This window comes from Podarcis pityusensis (genome assembly GCF_964106645.2).
Source record: "Podarcis pityusensis genome assembly, chromosome: 13".
Classification (NCBI taxonomy): domain Eukaryota; kingdom Metazoa; phylum Chordata; class Lepidosauria; order Squamata; family Lacertidae; genus Podarcis; species Podarcis pityusensis.
Window position 1 is genome coordinate 42,883,127 of NC_138038.1, and position 22,527 is coordinate 42,905,653.

General features: G+C 46.6%; 2 protein-coding genes across 8 annotated transcripts; one reads left to right on the forward strand and one right to left on the reverse strand.

The window, feature by feature from the left end:
- Positions 1 to 937: 937 nt before the first annotated feature.
- LOC308461327 (uncharacterized protein) lies at positions 938 to 15,660 on the reverse strand. Of its 7 annotated transcripts, none has more exons than XM_080978142.1 (8): positions 15,526 to 15,660; positions 13,099 to 13,227; positions 10,962 to 11,156; positions 8,067 to 8,195; positions 7,824 to 7,963; positions 6,246 to 6,535; positions 4,406 to 4,522; positions 938 to 3,545 (listed from the first exon to the last, which is right to left on the reverse strand). In XM_080978142.1, exons 3-8 carry the CDS (start codon positions 11,030 to 11,032, stop codon positions 1,203 to 1,205), a joined length of 3,090 nt encoding a protein of 1,029 aa, XP_080834268.1. In that variant the 5' UTR covers positions 11,033 to 11,156; positions 13,099 to 13,227; positions 15,526 to 15,660; the 3' UTR covers positions 938 to 1,202. The 7 variants fall into 7 exon arrangements, with proteins under 7 accessions (XP_080834268.1, XP_080834269.1, XP_080834273.1 ...); XM_080978143.1 differs by lacking the exon at positions 15,526 to 15,660 and adding an exon at positions 13,802 to 14,082; XM_080978147.1 differs by lacking the exons at positions 13,099 to 13,227; positions 15,526 to 15,660 and adding an exon at positions 12,016 to 12,149.
- NOP10 (NOP10 ribonucleoprotein) lies at positions 14,210 to 15,958 on the forward strand. The gene is made up of 2 exons (XM_080978239.1): positions 14,210 to 14,371; positions 15,559 to 15,958. The coding sequence occupies exons 1-2, from the start codon at positions 14,318 to 14,320 to the stop codon at positions 15,697 to 15,699; spliced, it is 195 nt and encodes a 64-aa protein (XP_080834365.1). The 5' UTR covers positions 14,210 to 14,317; the 3' UTR covers positions 15,700 to 15,958.
- The last annotated feature ends 6,569 nt before the right edge of the window (positions 15,959 to 22,527 follow it).

Consider the following 22,527-nt stretch of genomic DNA (forward strand, 5'->3'; position numbering starts at 1 on the left):
CATTCAACTCGGTTGTAAGATGAGAGCAAAAGGTTGCGCTGTGTCGCCAGCCTCTTAACAAGAGTGATTCTATCCAGGGCTCTGTCCAGCCTGAAACTGGAGCATTGTAACATTATTCAGAGACAGGGAAGGGGGTTAGATTTGGGACTGGCTGCCAGCCCTGAACCTGTCATATAGCCAGGAGGTTCAGGACAGCGAGAAAGGGCAGAAGTATCATGTTTTCTTCCCTTTGCTTCCTGAAGCCAGCCTGTGTAGTTCAAATAGGGGAATTTTTAAAAGCTCATCCTCCCTTCTCAACCTTAATGCTCGCCTCCAGGATGCTATCAGCTGAAGAAGGCAAATCCCTATCCCTGTTGTTTTTAAACCAAAGTGACCATTTCAAAATTTTATAGGCTTGGAAACCACTGAATGCAGGCCTGTCTCAGGCTGGGGTTGCTCTTCTGTTTTATTACACACACAAACCCTATTTAATTTTATTTTAAAATCAAATGTACAGTGGTGCCTCACAAGACGAAATTAATCCGTTCCGCGAGTCTCTTCGTCTTGCGGTTTTTTCGTCTTGCGAAGCACGGCTATTAGCGGCTTAGCGGCTATTAGCGGCTTAGCGGCTATTAGTGGCTTAGCGGCTTTAAGAAAAAGGAAACAAACTCGCAAGAACTCGCAAGACGTTTCGTCTTGCGAAGCAAGCCCATAGAGAAATTCGTCTTGCGGAACGACTCAAAAAACGCAAAACCCTTTCGTCTAGCGAGTTTTTCGTCTTGCAAGGCATTCGTCTTGCGGGGCACCACTGTATATGTTTCCACAGGTATGCAGAAACAAGCACTGCCTTCCTTTTCAATTCCAAAACAGATCGGCACAGGATAACATGAGTTCAATATTAGGCAAGCTAGCAGTCTCTAAGGTGGAGCTTTCAGAGCCAGGCTTGCAGCCAAGCAAGTTGGATTCTATATCTCTTTTAATTTGCTAAGAAATTTGAACAAATGCAGGGAGGGGGTCTCTGTCAAGTCCCATGGGAAGCGCATCTAGGCAGATCGTGACTCGGTCAAGGTATTTCGGCAGTCTTTTTCCCTGTTACTCGTACTATTTTGAGTAATGGCGGGGCTCTGAAATCTCAGCACAGGTGGCAGCTGCCAAAATGGGGACTTTAAGAGACTTTCCCAGGGTTTGCTAGAGTTAGCCTCCATTGAAAGAAAGGAGCACTGCTACTGGTTGCGAAGGCGCTTGCTCCTCCGTGTACCTGAGCCATTGTTCTTTCTCTTGTGACTGTGCTGGGTGGCTGTGCTGGCTTCCGGACTCCTGTTTGGTGGGGTGGTGGAATTCTGGGGCACCTGCGCCCTCGTGGAATGCCTTGTCTTAGCACCTTGCTTCCCAGCATCTGTGGGTGAGGAGGACAGGGTGTCCCCTTGTTCCCTTGTGAGAGGCGCAAGGGCACTGTGAGGGGAGAGGCTGAGCTTGGAAGCAAGCAAGGAGGAGAAGCTAGATAGCTCCTCATCCTCCTCTTCGTCGTCTTCTTTAGCGCCATATTTAAGGATGTCTTCCACGCTTCCTCCGGGGAGTTCTGGAAGCAGGTCTTTTGCCACGGAGACTCTCTCAAGCAAATCTCCCCCTTCCCCCTTACTCGGGTTCTTTGCGTTACTCTCTGAACTGATGAGCCCCCTGTGGGCTTTAGAAGGGAGCAGATCTCTAGACTCAGATCTCTGACTGGGCTCATCATTTCCATAGCTGCCTCCACTGCTTCCTCCACCTTGTGATAGTGGAAACGCTGCTCCCCCTTTCCCAGAACTGGCAGCCACAGGAGTGTGAGCTCCAGCTGGACTGCAGCTGTCTCCATCAGCTTCCACTGTGGCAACGTAGCTTGAAGGGTTTGGCATGGACTCTGGGTTCTGCTTGTCATCTGGAAGGTTTTCCACCCAAGGCGTGACTTTGCACTGATCTGTGAGTGGCCACTGAGACTTCTGGAATATCTCAGCGCACTTCTGGATACTTGGAGATTGAGGCTCCAGAACTGAGAGGGTGAAATATGGCACATGCTCAGAATCTGTGCCTGTGGGCTGCTCTTCAAGCAACCCTATCCGACTAGAATTGGATAAAGTCAACTTCTGTTTGTTTCCCTGGCTGGGTTCAACATGTGACTTTTTAGTTCCTTCATCTGTTTCCAACACGGGTGAGTCAATGGACTGTTGGCCATCTTGTCTACTGGAAATTGGTTGTTTCTCTAATGATACATTATCTGCAGGCAACTGTACACTTTTGACCAAGCCATTGTCCTTTACTGATGTCGTTGCCATTTGCTTCCAGTTAGCCTCTGGCTTCTTCTGAGATTTGACCTGTGCTTCTTGGCCATTGAGATGATTCCCATGTCCAGAGGGGCTCAATGCTAGACTGTCTTGCACTGCTGAGCTTTTCCCACATGGCTTGATGCCTCCAAACTGAGTTACAGTTACATTAGAGGTAGGTTTTGCCCCTCTATAAATGCCTTGGGACTGGAGTTGATCTTTGGCTACTTCTCCTTGACAGCCATTTTGCTTTTCACGTTCAGCCTGCAGGAGTTCCTGTTTTATCTGGTTATCTGGGTGAGATGTCATCTCATTACCTTGACAGTCAAGTTCTCTTCTACTGGAGATTTCCTTCAGCCCCCTATTACTTTGAACTTGGAGCTGACCTCTGGCCTTTTCTGCAGAGTCAACATTTTGTCCCCCATGCCCATTCAAAGTCACCCTAAGAGTCCTTTCTGCTGCTATGTGATCTTCTAATAACATTTTGTTTAGGCCTTGACGATCATGGTCGGTCCCTTTTGGATCATCTTCCTGTATTTTCCAGATAGCATGAGCCTTCTTTAGACATTTGACCTCCCCTCGTTGGATACCATCTTGTTTTTCACATTTGTTGTGGGGTGGTTCTAGATTATTCCAAACCAGCTCCATCCCATTATGGAACTGTCCTTTGACAGCAAGGCTGCCTTGCCCTGTAGCATGCTGCTTGACCTTTCCTTCTTGGCCGCCATCTTGCTTTGAATGTTCCAAGGCATGGGGCCTTGCAATACCTTGCTTGGCTTTGTTGTCCCCTTCGGATGTTAAGTTCCCAGTAATGCTGGCGTTTCCTGTTATACCAGGAGTAGCTTCCAGTGTGGCCCACTGGCTATGAGAAGAGCTTCCATGACTTTGAACCTGGCCTCGTCCCTGTGAGTTCTGGGTTTCCTCTTCAACTGTGCTCTTCAGGGAGAGTAGCAGGTTTGCTTCCTGAGAGTCCTGGATGCCACATTTGTGAGGAGAACTCTCCGCTTTTGGTGGAAAGCCTCGTTGCTGCGAATGATGTGCCAGTGGGGAACTGGTGGCTGGCATAGGCAATTCTGGCTGGTTGCTTCTAATGACTTTGCTGGTCAAAGGCCTCTTCAGGGCATGGCACGATGCATCTTCTCCTTTTCCATTACCACTGACCTCGTCCTCTTCCTCAGACTGCGAGGGGGTGGAGTCAGAATGGGATGTAGGGTAGACAGAGGGCTCCCTTTCTTCTTCCGACAGCGCCAGGAGTCTCTTCTCTGTAAGCTGTAGACAGAAAGGAAAAAGGATCAATTCAGAGTAGCTATGGGGAAAGTCTTGCCAGCACTGCCTCTCAGCTCAGCCCCGTAGTGGGATAATTCTGTGCCTCCACAGCCATGTGCAGATTCAGACCCTCCAAGTGTCCCTATTTTCCAGGGACAGTCCCGGATTTACAGAAGCCATCCTGGTTTCTGATTTGACCCCAGAAGGTCCCACTTTTCCTTACGATGTCCCTATTTTCATTGAAGGCCATTAGAAGACATATTCCCTTTATAGGGAAGTTTTTAAATATTTAATTATGTTTTAAATATGTTGAAAGCCACCCAAAGTGGCTGGGCCAGTCAGATGAGCACAGTACCACCATCATCATGAGATAGGATGTGCCTATTTTGGAGGGAATGAGTTCTGGTCTGGCCTTTCAAAGGCCACTGCCAATGTCACTTTATGGGCACTGATGTGGCAAAAATAGGATTCCATGCATGATGGAAAATATGCTATGTCCCCATTCAGTGTTATGGTCAGTTTCCAGTTGTATGGGTAGTAACCAACACAAAATGGTTGGGACAGTCTTGACAGTGGTGAAGGGGAGGAGATAGTCCTCCAATTTGCACCATGGCCGTTCTGACCAAACAGCAGCTTTCAAATGGAAACAGGAAACGAGGCCTCTTTGTCTTTTCCACATGTTTCACACACCTCTCTGCGCAAGACTTCCAAACCACAGGCTGCTGTGGCTAGAAGGCACAGTGGCGAAGCTGACATAACCACGGCTGCCGTGGTCTGAACTGGCCACATGAGCAGGCTCAAGCTGCAGCCTTGAAACTCCCCACGTGTCCCGATTCCCACCCCATTCTAATTCCATGCGTTACCTGGTTGGGTGTTAAATTTAGCTCCTCCGCCAATTCCTCCATCAGATCTAGAGGATCCTGGCTTTTCTCTGGAGACAGCAAGTCAGCCATAAACTGTGGATGAATGACAGCTTCAACCTGTTGGGGAGAGGAAGGGGAAGCATCATGGCTTGTAGTATTGAGCCTGGCTGAAAAGGAGCAAAAGTTTGCATGCCCAATCCTCACCCAAGAGATAATGTAATAACTCATTTGTTTAAAAATACTGTTAAAGATCTGGGTTAGGGGAGAGATCCCCCTAAAACCTAGGAATGAAGAAATGCTAGGATTTTGATTCATTGGGAAATGGATTAAAACATAAACTGCAGGGAATTCCTGGACTGGCTTATGCAAACCAATCTTGTGAGATGAGATATGGCTAAAGGGCCATTAACCTCTTCCCTCCAGGTGTGAACAGAGGGATTGGGGAAGCTGCCAGGGTAACTCTGGAGGGGGCGGGGAAGGGTTTTATAGGAAGAAAAAGGGGAGAAAGGGGCTGAGATCGATCTTGGAGAGAGGTTCCCTGAAGGTTCCCTGCGCTGCTGCCTATGGAAATGTGTATGCAGTAAGATATGAACTCCCTCCACACAGACTGGAAGTGTAAATAGGTGAATAAATCATATTTCTTTAGGCACAACAGCCTCCACTGTGTCTTCTATTCTCCAAAGGGACACAGACCCTGTATGTGTGCCCGGGACCCCATGGGCTTTTGCCATCACTCAGCAGAGAGAGGGGTAAGATGCAGGCTTTGGGGAAGAGAGGCTTTGTCAGCAGAGGAGTTTCCAACGTGCCATGGATGGGTAAGACCAAAATGGTGGGTAGAGACCGCTGAATTCTAAGAGGGGAAGGGTTAGTGGAGCTAAGGTCAGGTTCAGGTGGTGGAGACATGAAGCAGGGAAAGGAAGTGGCTTGATGAATGGATAAGGAAGACAAACTCAGCATATGGAATGCTGTGGTCCAAGGCACAGGTGTGGATTTAGAGTAGCCTTCCCCAACCTGGTGCCCTCCAGATGTGTAGGACTCTAACGTTCATCAGCCTCCGACAGCATGGCCAATGGTTGGAGATGATAGAAGCTGCAGTCCAAGAATCTCTAGAGGGCAGCAGGCTGGAGGAGGACTACAAATATCTGTTTATGATAGAGATTAGTAATAAAGGGAGGAGTAAAATACAAAGCTCCATTGGACAATTGCTTAGCAACACTCAGTAGTGCATTAAAGCTGGGCTTGTGCTATTATAGCTACAAGACACAAAAGTCAAAGTTGGTGCTGGATGCTAACCATGTGTTTGTTGTGTGTTTGGCTGCCACTTTTTTATCATCTAGTAGGATTTACCCTGATGATGATGATCGTATTATGGCTCCCTCCAGGCGTCCTTTCTTATGGTGCATTCATGATAATGTGTGCCCATGATGGTATCAAGGCCATCATACACGATTCCGCTATCAATGTTGTTTGTACTTAAAAGGGTTTCTGGGTGGACATACTCCTTTATTAGTGCATGGCCCTCCTGAAATCCTGTAACTTTTTCATTCTACAAATATTCCGGTTTGTTTGTTGTCCTTCTTTCGTTCCGCTACAGTGCAAGTGGTGCCCCTCTAGACAGCAATAATGCAGTAACACTGGGGAAGGATTGCAGAACAACTAATAAATCAGAATGATGTGTGGGCGGTCCTGTATCAACATGCCATTAATGCACTATTATTGTATTAGTGACTTGTTGCAGAGTATACATGCAAAAAAACCAACAGCCTTGAGAGGGGCTGAGAGAAGGGTTGCAAGATTTACATTTGCTCCTTCCCATGAAGCAAACGCCACTGCTGTTTACCTTACATACAAATTCTTCATCATCACATAACTGATCGATATACTGCAGCAGGGCAGGATCTGGGAAGGCCCCCTCTTCCTGCTCTTGGGGGTTGCTGCACACCCCTTGTTCTTTCTTCTCGTCCTCTTCCTCCTCCCAACTCGTGTCCAGGCCTTCCATGATCTCAGCATACTGGTGCACCGCCTCGGCAGGGATCTCCCTGGGCGCTCCTGGGGTGGAAGTGCTGGGCGGACGCCGCTGGCGACGCCGAGGCTGGCGGCTCTTGGAAGCTGACTTCTTGGGGATGTAGACTTTGGGGGAAGCATGGAGATCATGAAGTCAATCCTACATGAGTACACTGGGCTAGGTGAACTCGAATGGCGTGTGCAACTCATTGCTGACCTATCACAGTAGTTCAAAAGGAGTGTAGCCATTTCCTGATGGGTACAGGTTTACTCCACTTTTGGGAGGAGATGGGCTGCCATCAGGCCCTGCTTTCCCCACCCACCCTTTTTTGCCTTTGGGTTGGCAACTGGGAGAACAGCTAGCACTCTGCCAAGAGGGCCTGCAGCAGCTGATCTCTGCCTAGGCCTGGAATAGTGAGAGGGGATGGTACCCCCCAGCATATCCTTACAGGCCTAAAATGGTTGGTGACCCCTGCTCTCGGTATCTTCTTGCTAAGAGGAAGTGCTCAAAAATATGCTGGCAATGCCAGACGGTGTCTCAGAAGGCAAGGCTCATGGGGAGAGGAGCATAAGCAAGGATTTAAGTGGGCTCAGGGCTGCTGCATAGCTCCATCCCATAACTAAGGGAACCGGAATCAATTGCACAGCAAACAGAGTTAAATGTATTTAAATCTGCATATATATATGTATGCAAATAAAATGTATTGAAATCTGCATAAAGTCGGGTTTTCTTGCAGCAGAATATGGCTCAGAGTTGCGATTTTAAAATAAGCACCACACAGTCTCCTGGGCATAGGGAAGAATTAGCACATGGAGACGGTGTGTAAAATGAACCAGGAAGTCAATTCCATGTGGGGTTTTATGATCAAAGGCGTACTGGATGCCTGGGGTGAAAACTTGCCAGACAGGGAAGCAATATAGAGTGGCTGGGGAAACTCAGCCAGATGGGCGGGCTATAAATAATTAAATTTATTATTATTATTGGGAGGAAAGAAAAGGAGCTCATTAGCCATTTGCATACTAGTTCCCCATCAGGTCCTCTTCCTATTGGCCTTGGATGCTGATCCATTAGGTCAAAACAGGGCACTGCCCCACCAACCTCTGTCTGCCTTCAGTCAGCCCTCACCTGCCTGCCTTCTGACTTACAATCAATCTAGCGGGTGGCCCAAGCTGCCATCTTCCTTCTCCTTAGCCCCAGAGTTGCCCCTTGTAGAATTCAGCAGGGAGGAGGAAGTGGGGAGGAAGACACTAGAATTGGTTGGCTCTGCCGTCTTTGGTTCTGCCTCCACCTACCATTGAATTCTCTGCCTTCTGCCCTACTAGTTCCTAGGAGCCACCCCTGTTGGCCAATAGTTGGTCTAGATGGGTAAGGGTTTTGCTCAAAATGCAGAGGATTGTGGGAGGAAGACACTACCTTGCTGCTGCCCAGACTCAGGGGCAGGGGATGGAGGTGGCTTGTTGGGTTTGGGAGCTGGGGCCTGGAACTGAGCGCAACTGGCCAAGAGCTTCATCTTCTGGATCTGTTGTTCCTCTTCTGCTTCGAACTCCATGAACCTGAGAAAGGGAAGGGCAGAGGAGGGAGGGCGAAGTCAAAATGAAGGGACCCTCTTCACCCGCCAGCCGCCCGTAAGCCCATATGTGAGTAGGGAACTCTTACTTTTCTGCCATTTCATAGAAGATCATGCGCTCAAAGTTGCTGCTGTGCTCCCATTCTTGCACGGCACGGGGAACCCCATCTTCCAGGGTCATGTCGGGACGCAGGCGTGCCAGTGAGCGGAGGACGGGGCTGCAAGGGCAGGACGATGATGTCACATCAGTGAGAGCAAAGCTTCTAAAATGTGAACAGCAATCCTTGCCTCTATGGTCACACCCACACCAAAAATCTAAAGCACATTTAACACACATGGCTGTGGCATAACTGTCCTCATATAATCAGCATGCTTAAGTCTAATTCATGAAGGGGTTAAGACCATAGAGTAAGATGTGCTGTCAAGCTTAGATAGGTCACGCCCCCCTCACCTTGGGGAAGGGTTACCAAGCTCAGATTGCATGGCTCAAGCAAGCCATCTTTGTGTTTCTATGCAAATAAATTAGAATCATTCACCACTTTGGAAACTAAGTTTGACAGCCTGTGTTTTCTTACTGCTGTATGGGAAAGCACATGAATCTGACCTTTGAATAAGTAAACTTTTTAAAACTTACCATACACATGGTCTCTTTCTATGATAGAGGGGGATGTTGGAAGCAACTTAGAAGGGAATATTTTAAAGCAACCTATATTTCCACACTTATGTGGTTTTAAATTTCTCCAAACTTGGATCTAGGCATCCAGGGAATTCTTTTTATTTACCATATCTTTTGCTTCCCAACAAGCAATGACTTTCTCCAAAGAATCCTGGTAACTGTAGCTTAACCCTCACAGTACTACAATTCCCCACACCCTTAACAAGCTACAGTTCCCTAGTTCCTTTGGGAGAAGCCATGTGCTTTAAATGTGCTTACACATTTGGGTGTAGTTCATAGCCATTCACCACCACAACCACCCACAACTTTGACCATCATGACATTTATGGAGCCTTTTCTAACCCCAATTTAGCTCCTTAACCTCACTTGACAGTATAGGCAGTATAAAAAAGGTAAAGGGACCCCTGACCATTAGGTCCAGTCGTGGCCAACTCTGGGGTTGCAGCGCTCATCTCGCTTTATTGGCTGAGGGAGCCAGCATACAGCTTGCGGGTCATGTGGCCAGCATGACTAAGCCGCTTCTGGTGAACCAGAGCAGCACATGGAAACACCGTTTACCTTCCCGCCAGAACGGTACCTATTTATCTACTTGCACTTTAACGTGCTTTCGAACTGCTAGGCTGGCAGGAGCAGGGACCAAGCAATGGGAGTTCACCCTGTCGCGGGGATTCGAACCACCGACCTTCTGATCAGCAAGTGCTAGGCTCTGTGGTTTAACCCACAGTGCCACCTGCATCCCTTATAGGCAGTATAGCCTAGTGGTTAAAAGAAGACGAGGAGACGACCTTCAAATAGGTGCCAAGGAGTGTTGTTGTTGTTACACTGGTACATGGGTTTGAATACTTTGGAAAGTACCCTTTCTGCAACGGAGGAACTTTGAGCAGTTGTAGCAACCTCTGATTGCAATTTGTCAATACTTTTCAGCTTATGAAATGAGCAGAATTAAGTGCTAAAGCTACCTCACCCCACTCCCTGGTTTTAATTATACTACTTCAGGTTGCAGGTCCTGGAATGCATGTCTACTCTAATTGAAATGTGTTTTACACAGGGGAATGTGCATGCATATTCAAGTGCAGTGTGGTCAGGTGGGGGGTTCCTTCTTGATTCTGCTGATAAACAGGAAAAACTAGCCCTTAAGATGATGGCTGTGTGAGTTGATACCGCACTTCAACAATTTCCCCAGGGTATAAAATGGGAATTGCCATGAGGTCCTGTGTTGGCAAAGTTAGGATAAGTGTTCAGTTTTCAACCAGGGCTTCAGGGTTCATAAAGAGAAACATTCAGAACTCCCAAATCCTTATTTTGTGTGCAGAGTTCTGCCACCAAACTCATTTTGCTCACGACTCATGGCCTTCCATCTAACTTCAACCAGTCTGTGTTTGTTGGATTGAGTGCCTTTAGAAAACAGTGGGATCCCACATCTCAGTACCAATGCTTTTGCTGTCTCAATCAATAGTAACCCAAGGCTGACCAATCCCCCTGCCAATCCTCACAGTTTGCTATCTGCTTACTATCCCCAAATGATCCTTGCCACCAAGACCCTCACATGAAAAAACAGGCGAGAGCTTCGGCATCAGGCGTGGCAGGGAAATGGCGTCTGGCCAAGGCCTTGTAGCGTTGCCAACGCCGATAATTCTCATAAACCCCCTTGGAGGTACAGGCAAAGGAGGCATCACTGGGAGGGGGCGCTCGGGCAGATGGCATGGCCTCTGGCACTCTCTGTTTCCTACCACCTGGCTCCTCGCCAGCTTTCGCCAGCAACACTGTGCGGATGCCGGGGCCTGCTGGCCCATCCCGACGCTGGGTGGCCCAGCCCAGTGGCATCCCTGTCAGAAAGAAAGTCTGGGTCCGGGGTATTTCCTCAGCGCCCCCCATCATTGGGCCTTCTCTTTTTAACTTGATGATCAGCTTGCTCCCCGGGGCATCGGCTGAGGTCACGAGCAGAGCCGTCCCAGGGAAGGCGGGCAAGAGCAGCGAGGGGGCGCTGGGTGGGCAGGAAGGTGGGGCAGGGCCCGGGGTGTGGGCCTGAGAGGCCATGGCCCTATGGGAGAAGGAATATGGATCAAAGAGAGCTGTTCAAAGGAACTGGGGCCCTGTCTCTGTTTGCTCCGTGAAGTCCTGTTGTGGGATCGTTGACAGAAACGAATCGGATACAGGTCCTTCTGGGAAGTTCACAATGATGCCATTTGGTTTCCAAGAAGATCCATCATTGTTGACTCAACTCTAGGTGCGAAGGTTGAAGGATAACAATTCCAGAACCTAGACACCTTGGGGGTTCCAATAAGGGGGAGGAAGTTAAAGTTCTAACCTGCAAGCCTGATCTCTATTCTGCATGCTACATCTGATTTCATCTTCATACTGTTTCCTGAGTATCCGCATGTGCAAGGGCTGTTAATGGATTCCACAAGGAGCAGGTGTTCCACTCGATCTTAGCATTACCTCCAATGTGGGCTGTCAACCTTTCTATTGGCTCCCGCTCCTGGGGCTTTAACAACAGCAGGATCTGCAGAGATAACAAACAGGTGACAATCTCCATGCTGCAAAACACTTCTTTTGATGATGTCTCCAACCCACCCTATTATTATAAATAAAAATATTGTTGTTGTTGTTGTAAAGATTGGGCATGATTTTTCCTGATTATCAATTGATCATCCTACCTCTGTCTATAGACATTTGAAAATGAAAAAGCGACAGGGGGAATCTGACCAGCATTGGTCCACACCAAAGATACACACCTCTCCCAACCCACGTCCCCAGAAATGATGCAAGAGGTGCTACCTGCCCAAATCCAGCCCAAATTAAAATAGCAATACAGTAGTTGTTTGTGAGGTGCCTGTTGACTTGTTTTGTGTCTGCTCTGACATCGGGCAGCAGATGCAAGCACAGGGTTATGCCACTTGAGGGCAACAAGCAACAAATCTTGACCAGTTTGAAACTGTTTAACTGCCATGGCTTCCCCTGTGGAACTTTGGGAAATAAAAGTTTTGAGAAGGTACTGAGAATCTGAGAATCATAGAACTGGGGAGTTGGAAGAGACCAGAAGAATTCTCTCTCGGGTCTGATGATTTGACAGAAGTTTCACCTGGGCAGTGTGTGTGTGTGTGTGTGTGTTTTCTGCTTTATTCTGCAAACCAGGAATTGTATCCAAGCAAGTTCTTTCCAGAGCAAACCCTTTGAATTGACCCATAGAGAGGGTGTCACAACTGAAAAGGCTGTCTTCCTAGTTTCCTCAGTAAAAATCTCTGCAGTTTACGGTACAACCAGGAGGCCCTCCCCTAATGCGCTTCGTGATTGGGTAGGCTAATATGGATAAACAGCCTGGTCCAACGTTTGGGAGGATTTTATTAAGTCGATGCTAAAACCTTAAACCTGCCCAGCAGCATATTATTATTGGCTAGTGCAGCTGCTTTAAGACTGGAGTAAAGTCGGTGTTAAAGAATGCCCCATTCTTCATCCTAGCTGCTGCATCTGGCACTTCTGGATTAGCCTTCAGGGCAGCCTTTCACAGAGCATGTTACCACAGTCCAGCCTTGACATTACCAACACATGAGTCACAATGACAAGGCTATCCTTGTCTAGGCTATCCTTATCTAGGTCTGGAGGCCCTCCTAGACACTGTGACCTCTTGTGCCTCCAGCAATAAAGATGGATGGAAGAGCACTCCCAGACTATACCTTCTCCTTTTCAAGGAGTGCAACTTTGTCCAGTTCTGGAAGACCTTTCCCATTTCCAGACACGTGAACTACCTGCCCACAGGACTTCCATTTTGCTGGGATTCAGTTTCAGGTTATTTACCCTGACTGCATCCAGGCAACGATGCAAGAATTGCACAGCCACACCTGGCACAGCCACACCTGACTAAGATGTAAAAGAGAAGCCCAGGCAGGTATCACCAGCAAACAGATGCCACCATGCTCGAAATCCCCAAATGAGAACTTGATAGGCCTTCTTAAATTACCGCCTCCTGTTTTATCTCCCCTCTTAATTCTTTGGTTTAACTATTCTATATGGCTTGGCTCTGAGGCTTATTAGAACCCCATTGACATACAGCCATCCCCACAACTACGCCTATGTCTTGTCCTCTCCTCTGCACATAAAACTTTGTTTGGCCATCTATGGGCTCCTGCTTATATCCCATGCTTAACATCTGGTTTGAATCAAAGAAATGTAGGGTTGAAAGTGACCACGAGGGTCATCTAGTCCAACCCCCTGCAAAGCAGGAATCTTTTACCCAACATGGGGCTCAAACCCACGACCCTGACATCCCAGCACTTCAGAAACTCCTCCTTTGCCCTCTCCTGCTGGGATCCTGTGCCTGCCTCTTGGCCACTTAGAATCAGGCTACTCAGCTTGCCTTTGGGCCCTTCGAGGTGTTTGTTTGTCATGACAGGGAAATGCAGAGGAAAGGTTGGGAACAGCAATTGCTTGAAGCAACGTGATCTAACCTCCTTGCAAACCGATCAGGATGAATGCTCCCAAGGCGCTCCTTGTCTCAGTAGGCCACACCTGTCCTCGCTTAACACCCTCTTTGTGATTTCACCTGGCAGGTATGTGTCCTTGAACTCTGACGATATCTGGAGGGAGGATAGAACAGGGTACAAAAATAATTCTACTTTAAATATGCAAACCTTACATTTACTATTCTGCACACTTTTGACTCGTGCCCTGACCACTGATGGCATACGGCCCCTGGAAGGCTGCCCACAAGGTAATGTGGCCCTGAGCCTGAAGAAGTCCATGCAGAGCTTGTCTGAGGCCCTGGGCAGGAGTCCCCAGTCAGCTGGGAGGCACAGGGCTTTTTTGGCATGACAGTGTTAAGTCCGGCAGGCCTCTGGCAGGGCCCTCTGGGTACCTGCCCCACCCCTACCCCCAGGCACCTGTACCCACCTGCCCACCCCCTTCTACAGAGGTACAGTCAACACATTATTTGTAGAGGTGCTTTTAGTAGAGAAAGATGCAGACTTTCAACAGGGAACTCTGGGTATGTTTAGCTTGGAAAAGAGGAGACTGAGAGGAGAAAGGATAGCTAGCTTCAAATATCTAAAGGGCTGGCACTTGGAAGATGGAGCAAGCTTGTTTTCTCCTGCTCTGGAGGGTAGGACTGGAACCAATGGATTCAAATGACAAGGAAGGAACCCCAAACTAAACCTGAGGAGAAAACTTTATGACAGTATGAGCTGTTTCACAGTGCAGCAGTCTCCCTCGGGAGGATGTGGGCTCTCCTTCCTTGGAGGTTTTTAAACAGAGGTTAGATGGCCATCTGCCATGGATGCTTCCACTGAGATTCCTGCATTGCTGGGGGTTGGACTAGATGACACCGGGAGTCCCTTCCAACTGTACAATATAATTCTAGATTTGAGTCTAGTGTGTGTGGCTAGAGCAGATAGACTACAATTCCCACAATGCATTTAACCAACAATGACTCCTGGAGCGGAGTACTGTACTGTATGAGAATCGGGAATTCTGAAGCCGAAAGACTACAACTCCCAGAATGCCCGGTTTCTTTACGAGCTCCTTCATTGGCAGATTAAGGCATCCTGCTGGAGAGGAAGTGGGTGGGGCTAATGCGCACGTGGGTTGTATGGACGCGCGTGTCTATCGGGAGGAGGAAGCTCTTTTAATCCGTCTGCAGGTATAGTGCTAACGCTTTCATAACCCGCAGCAATGTTTCTGCAGTACTACCTCGATGAACAAGGAAATAGGGTCTACACTCTCAAGGTAAGGATTTTACTTTAATGGCGTTTTGTCTCTCCGCCCCCCCCCCAAATTCTTAGTCCCTTTCTTCTTCCTGATGCCCCCCAAATCCAGATGCTATGCATATCAATTTTTGTTATGCTCCATCTAATACTAATACACTAATAATTTTATTATTTATACCCCACCTATATGGCTGGGTTGCCCTAGCCACCCATATCTGGCTGCAATTAATCTTCTTTCCCTATTGTTTCTTTTAAAGATCGTCATTGGTTTAAATGTGGAATTATCTGTGCAAAATCTGCATGCTACTTTGATACCCAGATCATAATTTAACATTGTGGTAATTGCATTGCTTTCGTTTGTGTATTCCCCCCCCCCCTTAAGTTAATTAAATACTTGTTTTTGGTCTCGTGAATGGATTGGGGAGGAGTGTAGGAGGAAAAAGATTGTACAGTACAGGTCTAAGTGGTCTGTTGAAATCTTAAGAAAAGAGACATGGGGGAGTTCTCGCGATCATGAAAAATTGTATTTTTATTAACTTGTTTCTTTCTTAGAATATAAGCACGTGGGTAGGGAATGCCTTGTTTTGATTTCATGAAAGGCAGTCTAGGAGTGTTGCAAGGCTCAGATTGGGAAGAGGAGAAGCATGTATGTCCTTTTCAGTACCTTGGAAGAAAGGTTGGACATGAAGAAAATAAAAGTGATTTTAAGATGGAATGTGTAGCTTTTAGGGCTGGTTTGGTTTTTCTAGGATTGTAGTTGCTCACATATAGACTGCCAATATTAACATACACATTTAAGCCAAGATTGGTGGGATATTGTTGTTGTTCTTAATGTCAGCTGACAATGTTTACACACATACATATACAGTAGTACCTCGAGTTAAGTACTTAATTTGTTCTGGAGGTCCATACTTAACCTGAAACTGTTCTTAACCTGAAGCACCACTTTAGCTAATGGGGCCTCCTGCTGCTGCCGCACCGCTGGAGCCCGATTTCTGCTCTTATCCTGAAGCAAAGTTCTTAACCTGAAGCATTATTTCTGGGTTAGCAGAGTGTGTAACCTGAAGCGTATGTAACCCGAGGTACCACTGTACACACACACACACACACATATACACACACACACACACACACACACACACACACACTTGAAACCAAGACTTGTATGCTCACAAATTGCTGTGCCTTCTCTTCCCTGCTTTGCAGAAGGCGGATCCCACTGGCCAGCCAACGTGTTCAGCCCATCCTGCTCGCTTTTCTCCAGATGACAAATATTCCCGACACAGGATCACCATCAAGAAACGCTTTGGAGTCTTGATGACCCAGCAGCCTCGGCTCGTTGTGTAAACTGCTTGTCATCTGTTCTGGTAGGGACCTCTGCAGCCCATGGAGATGAGACAAGCTTCCAGCTCCAAAGCAGCCTCGAAGATGTTGACACAGAAAACAAAAGCACCAGATCTGCATTTCTTCATTCCACTTTATCACTCGGACTTCTAGAGAGCCACTAATGATGTGCGAGGGAACTCCTGCAATCTTCAAATGAGCTTGAATTCCTTCAGTTGCACCTGCTTGCCCCCTTGATTCTGGAAATAAAGCAAATGAAATATTTCATTTTATTCCTTTAACATAAGAATGCTGGTAGTGTTGTCTGAGTAGGAAACCTGGAATGATTTGGTTCTAGCAAAGCATCTGATATTGGGGGGGGGGGTCATTTTGTGTAGTGGATCACAAAGCAGAGGGGGGCTTCTAATCTGAAAAGGGAAGAAGCAATTATATATCTCAGAAGTGGGGAAACTAGTTCTCCAAATATCCCAAGAGGAGTGCTCATGTTCAAGGTCTCTCCTAGGAAGGCATTCCACTTCTCTTTCTGTTCCCTCTTCCACTTTTACAATCTCCTTTCTATAGCCAGTACAGTGGTACCTCAGGTTAAGAACTTAATTCGTTCTGGAGGTCCGTTCTTAACCTGAAACCGCCAGTGTGCGATTTCTGTTCTCATCCTGAAGCAAAGTTCTTAACCAGAGGTACTATTTCTGGGTTAGTGGAGTCTGTAACCTGAAGCGTCTATAACCCAAGGTACCACTGTACTCATTGGACTCTTTTGGAGAAGATTCCCCCCCCCCTTAGTTTGTTTAAAACAAAAATGTGCTTCTGCAAACATCTGGATTCTCTGAACCATGCCAATAGCTCTGTCTTGTTTCTCATTAACATTGCTTTGATTACAGTCCTGGCAGCACTCACTAGCTGAGTTTCCTTGGAGAAGGAGCAAACTGATACTGCCTCACAAACAATTCAGATCCATCACAGATGTTCAGTGTAGGATATTAGAGCAAGGGTGCCCAAACTTTTTTCAAAGAGGGCCAGATTTGATGAAGTGAAAAAGCTGGGCTTTTTTTAGGATTTTACCCCAGGACATATACTGCCTCGGGGGCCGGATTAAATCGACCGGCAGGCTGGATTAGGCCCCCAAAACAGACTTTGGACATGCCTGTATTAGGGTAATATTTGCCAACCTAGCACCATCCAGATGTTTTTGGCCTACAGCTCCAATGTGCTACCTGAGGCTGATGGGAGTTGCAGTCCAAAATACCCTCAGGGTATTAGGTTGGTGATGGATGTACTAGATGTGTGCATGACAGACTTTTTTGCCCCAACAGATGAAGAGAAAAGAAATGAAGCACGCAACCCCAGAACATGCTGGTTGGGTTTTTGTATGTGTGTTCTCTTGCGCCTTCTGTTCCTTAGTCTCCTTTTCTTTTGGTAGTGCTTTTAAGCTAGTTGTTGCTTTCTCCTCTGGGAGGCAGTATGTAACCGGTACTGATTAGCATTGGTATTCTGTGGAGGAAAGCGATGGCTCAAATTTGAAAGATCAAATACAAGCTTATTTGCCTGACAGAGAAGAATAACGACACCGATTCCTACAGATAGACAATACCAGCCTCTTTACTGAGTGGTTGCATGGCTGGCAACATAACTGGGCCTAATAGCGCTCCACTACCTATGTTTGTCAAGGGACTAAGCCCAGTTTGCTGTCTGCCTGGGATTGCAAATAGGTTATGAATCACCTGGCAGGTCACTTACATAGCTGCTAGGCAACATTGGGTTATAGGCTGGATGTAAGCTATTGTGTTTCATTTATCAGTCACAGTGGGGAATCCAGCAAGGAGATCCAGTCTCCTAGCTCCCTGTGTACTATTGGACACCGCTTTCTAATCGGAGGATAGGAATTCTTGCTGATCAGAAAAGTCTTAGGAAAGGAACATGTGCAGAAAGGGAATTACCATTAGGGTCAGAGCATCTGGTCAAGGATCTCTCGTATGGCATTTTAATCAAGAGGTCTCAGAACCGCTTGCCTATAGTGATTGTGATGACTGGGTTAGTTCCTAAGACAGCAGGCTTCAACTTTTCCAGACCCACGCTCACCTTTAATCCAAACATGCATTTTGGGACCCATTTCTTATTTTTTTACCACCTATTTCTATGGCTGCTGCTGTAACCAACCTTCAGTCTGGCAACGATACAGTAGTGGGTGTTTATTCACCAGTTGAAGTCTAATGATGTAAATTAAGCAAGAATTGGATGCTTATTAGCAGTCAGGCTAAATTCATGGTGCTGGTATCCAAAGCCCAAACAACTTCAGACCAGGGTGTCTAAAATAATATTCTTAATCATTTTTCCCTTTTTTGCATTTACTCTCATTGATTGCTTGGGAAAAAAACCCTATTTTATTTTTTATTTTACAGCACTCAACAATGAATATAAATCTACACAAATAAAATTTTCTGCAACTTCCCTTCCTCCCCTTATGCGGATTTTTATTTTTCTGTCATTTTTTTACTGCACATCTAAACCTTTTTACAAATTTATCCTTTATAATTCCTTTAAATTTCTTACTGCTCATGTTTATATTAATACTGCTAATGTTTTTAGTTGTTTACAATTTGTTTTCATATATTCAATAAATCCCCCCCCATTCTGTTACGAAAAGTATCACTAGATCTCTTAATCTTCCAGCAAGTTTCGGCATCTTTGCATATTCCATCCATTTTAATTGCCAATCATCTCTTTCGGGGGCCAGTTCCTCTTTCCAATTTTGGGCATATATCATTGGGCAACCGTGGCTGCATACAGAAATAGATTTTTTCTGTATACTAAGAAGAAAAGCTACTGTTTTTTTAACAGATTATTTTCAACATTTCCCCCCATTCATTATGGATCGTTTCCCATAAGGCTTTTGCAATCTTACAGGACCACCACATGAAAAAGGTCCCTTATTTCTCTTTACAATATTCTTATACCTTATATACCCAACTGACTGCTGCACTCTGCAGGAGACAGCTTTTTGCAGATAGCATCCAGGGGTTCATTCAATATGATATAGGAATAGGGCCTTTAGTGGAGGAACCTACTCCTTGGAATTACCTCCTGTTAAATATTAAACTGGCACCATCTATTGTCTATTTGGCATTACTGAAGACTACCTGAGGAATAGCTCAATTGGTAGAGCATGAGACTTATTAATCTCAGGATTGTAGGTTCGAGACCAGTGTTGTGTGAAAGATTCCTGCATTGTAGGGAGTAGGACTAGATGATCCTTGTGGTCCCTTCCAACTCTCTGATTCTATGGTTCCTCTTTGAAGAAGCCTTTTAAGTAGATTGATTTATAAAAATATTTACATATACTGTTCATTTAAAAGATCAGGGTAGTTTATAACAATCCTTTACATAAAACCATACAATTAAAAAAAATCAACTAACTCTTGCAGAATGATATTTTATTAATTGTCAGTGTAAGCTTGGTGGCAGTCTGTAGACTTCTCCCAGTATGCAGCTATATGGGCTGGTGGTTCAACCCATATAGCCTGGGTCAGGTTTCCTGCACTGCATTCCTTGGCATCCCTTCCAACTCTATGATTTTTAGATGTTTTCATTGCACTGATATGTTTGCTGCCCTGGACTCCTTTTGGAAGGAAGGGTGGGATGTAAATTTAATAATAAGTAATATTGCCTGAGAGTGGGATGCTGGAAAAAATATTCTATGAGTAATTTTGATGAGCTTCTCTCCCTCGTTGCTTGCTATATGTCTTGGACATAGCTTGGGGGAATCTGTGGTCCTCCAAATGTTAGGCTCATTTTCCTTCATCTCCAGCCAGCATAGCCAATAGTCAGGAATGACTGGAGTTGCAGTCTACCATCCTCTATATGGGCACAGATTAACCACTCCTGGTTTACATACAAATACACAGTGTCCCTTTCTCATCACCATCCTTTCAGCCATGCTAGCCCTTTTGGTCAGGGTTTGATGGTTTTGTCCTAAAAAAATGGAGTGACCTATAGAAGCTGCCAAATAGTTGAACACCAAAGGTGCTTTGGTAGGGCAAGTCCTGGCAGCTGCCAATTTGGGGTATCGTGAAAGGGCAGTAAATTGTTTATTATTACTGCATTTTTTTGTGGGAAGGGAAAGGGTACTTATGGGATTTTCTGTGCCAGGTGCCAAAATAACTTCACTTGTCTTATTATGCATTTTAACATTGGCAACACCATTTGCTACGAAGCCTCAGGAAGAAAACCACCTAGGCTTAGGCCCTGTGCTTTGGTGAGACAGTTAGCCACATGTTCCTGCTGAGACACATTTTCTGCTCCTAGTTAGCAAACATATAAGCAGGAATTCAGAGGGGGAATATTAAGATTTCTCCCTCATTATGAATTTTATGCTCTGCCATTGTGTTGCCTCACTCCATTTCCCGTCTCAAAGCCGAGATGTTTACAGCTGGTCAGAGCCCAAGGGCAGCTCTTTTAAATGCCTCTTGCTCGCTCACATCCTGCCACTGAAACCACAGCAGAAGTAGGGGAAACCAATCAAAAAGCTGTAAATGGAAAGCCTTCTGTTGTTTGTTCTCAAAAAGCAGAAGGGCTGAAGGGAGGCTGTGCATAGCGAGTTAACAATTTCCAGATCAGCCCCCAGCCTCACAGTTCTCTTGTGCTGTTCAGGCTGATTCAGCCATTTTGCTGGCAAGGGTGTGTAAATGGAAATAATTTTGTGACCTCAAGCATGCATAGCGTGAGCTTGGGATGTGCAAGAAGCAGAATGCACATGACTGACTTTGCTGCAGGGTGGGAACCACCGTAGTCAGGAATATTCCTTAGGCTCATGTGACCATGTCCAAAATGCAGAATCCCTCTCCGTGTTTCCCCTAACACCCAGTTAGGGTTATACTCCGAGCCAATGTGGTGCATTGTTTCGGGGAGCATAGGACTCCACTGGGCAGGACGCAGGCTCAAATCCCCAGCCAGTCTTAATGCCCACAAAGTAAGTTTGGACCACTCTCAGCTTAACCCAGCTCACAGAGTAGTTGTGAGGATAAAATGGAGGGGAGAACTGTGCTGCTTTGTGCTCCTTGGAGAAAAGGTAGAATAAATAAGCATAATAAATAACTCAAAAAGTCAGTTTGTTATTTAAGAGGTTTCAGGGCTTGAGCTGCATCACTGACATAAAAGCCCTGCTTTGTGTCTATTCCAGATACATTTTTTATACAAGTTGTGGTCATTCTGTGTTCAGAAGAACTTTTTACTTTGATATCTAATAACCATTTCATGCAGGGGTTCCTGGTCCCCACGTGTGTGTCGGTGGATCACATATAAGCACACCACACCCTTCTTCTTCTTCTTCTTCTTCTTCTTCTTCTTCTTCTTCATTTCCCATCAAGTAGCATTCAGAGGGAAACTGCCTCTGGCAATGAAAGCAGAACATATCCCTAACTGCTAGCTAACCTTGATGGCTAAACCACTTTTAAAGCCATCCAGGTTGGTGGCCATGCTTAATTTTCTCCCCTGCCAGCTTCTCATATCCCTCCTATGAAATACTGCCCTCCCTCTCCCCATTTATACTTTCAATATCGCAAGGAAATCCTATACAGGTCAACAACTGGATATGGTTGAACTTCTGACAAGGCGATAGAACAATGCATATTATCAGTTTTATGGGTACTGGCGCTTATATTTTACATTTTCCAGCGTGGGTAGCTGTACTAAGCAAAAAACCAACCAACCAGCAACTGTATTTGCAGTAGCAATCTATCCTCACAGGGTTGTTTGGGATTACATGAGGTGGGAGGGAAGAACCAGGCACACCGCCTGGAGATCCTTGGGAGAGGAAAAAGAAGGTGCAATAAGTATTAATTAAATGAGAACTGGAAAGTGCCTTGCGGCATCTCAACGACAGACAGCAAAAAAGAATATTTTACAGCATAAAGCTTTTGTGGTGTGCAGCCCAGTTCCTCAAATTCACACAACTGCAGCAGTCCACGAAAGCTTAAAATACGCCACTTGCCTCTAAAGGTGCCACAAGCCTCATATTTCACATGTGGAGATACAGTGGTACCTCAGGTTAAGAACTTAATTCGTTCTGGAGGTCCGTTCTTAACCTGAAACTGTTCTTAACCTGAAGCACCACTTTAGCTAATGGGGCCTCCTGCTGCCCCTGCGCCTCTGCTGCACAATGTCTGTTCTCATCCTGAAGCGAAGTTCTTAACCCGAGGTACTATTTCTGGGTTAGTGGAGTCTGTAACCTGAAGCGTCTGTAACCTGAGGTACCACTGTATATATATATATTGTGTTGGGTTGTGTGTGTGTGTGTGTAAAGGCGCAGTCTTGCCCTGAAGCCACACTGCACAGGGCCAGCCATACAAAAAAGTCTTTATTTTTTGTCATAATTTTTATTATTTCTCTCCCCGCCTCCCTCCCGCCCCCGGTTCTTCTGAGAAGATGAAAGCCCAGCAACAGCAGCCGCTGCTCGCTCCTGCGCACGCGCGGGGAATCAACTGCACGGACGAGGAGGGGGGCACGGGGGAGGATGAGGACAAGCGAGGAGAGTTACACGCTTCGCCAACCCCACCTCCCCGCCCCCGCCCGCCCGCCCGCCCGCTGCCCGCCTCCTCCTCCGAGCCGGCATCTGAGATAGCGGCAGTGGAGCTGCGCGCGCGGGCAGGAGCTAGAGCTGCCTGCAAGCTGCCGCCGGCGCCACCGCAGCGGCGATCATAACAGCGGCGGCCGAGGTGGCAGCGCACGCGCGCGAGGGACCCTTCGGAACGTTCCGAGAGCAGCAGCAGCAGCAGCGGAGCGCGCGCCTGAGGTAAACAATTAACGGTCACTTAACTGCCGCTTCTTACTTTCTCGGGG

Coding starts and splice junctions, on each gene's coding strand:
- LOC308461327 (XM_080978141.1), bottom strand. CDS start 10,690: ATGGCCTCTCAGGCCCACACCCCGGGCCCTGCCCCACCTTCCTGCCCA. Junction 8,196..10,199: donor GCTCTCGCCTGTTTTTTCAT/GTGAGGGTCTTG, acceptor CTGCCCTTGCAG/CCCCGTCCTCCGCTCACTGG. Junction 7,964..8,066: donor TTCTATGAAATGGCAGAAAA/GTAAGAGTTCCC, acceptor TCCCTTTCTCAG/GTTCATGGAGTTCGAAGCAG.
- NOP10 (XM_080978239.1), top strand. CDS start 14,318: ATGTTTCTGCAGTACTACCTCGATGAACAAGGAAATAGGGTCTACACT. Junction 14,372..15,558: donor ATAGGGTCTACACTCTCAAG/GTAAGGATTTTA, acceptor CCTGCTTTGCAG/AAGGCGGATCCCACTGGCCA.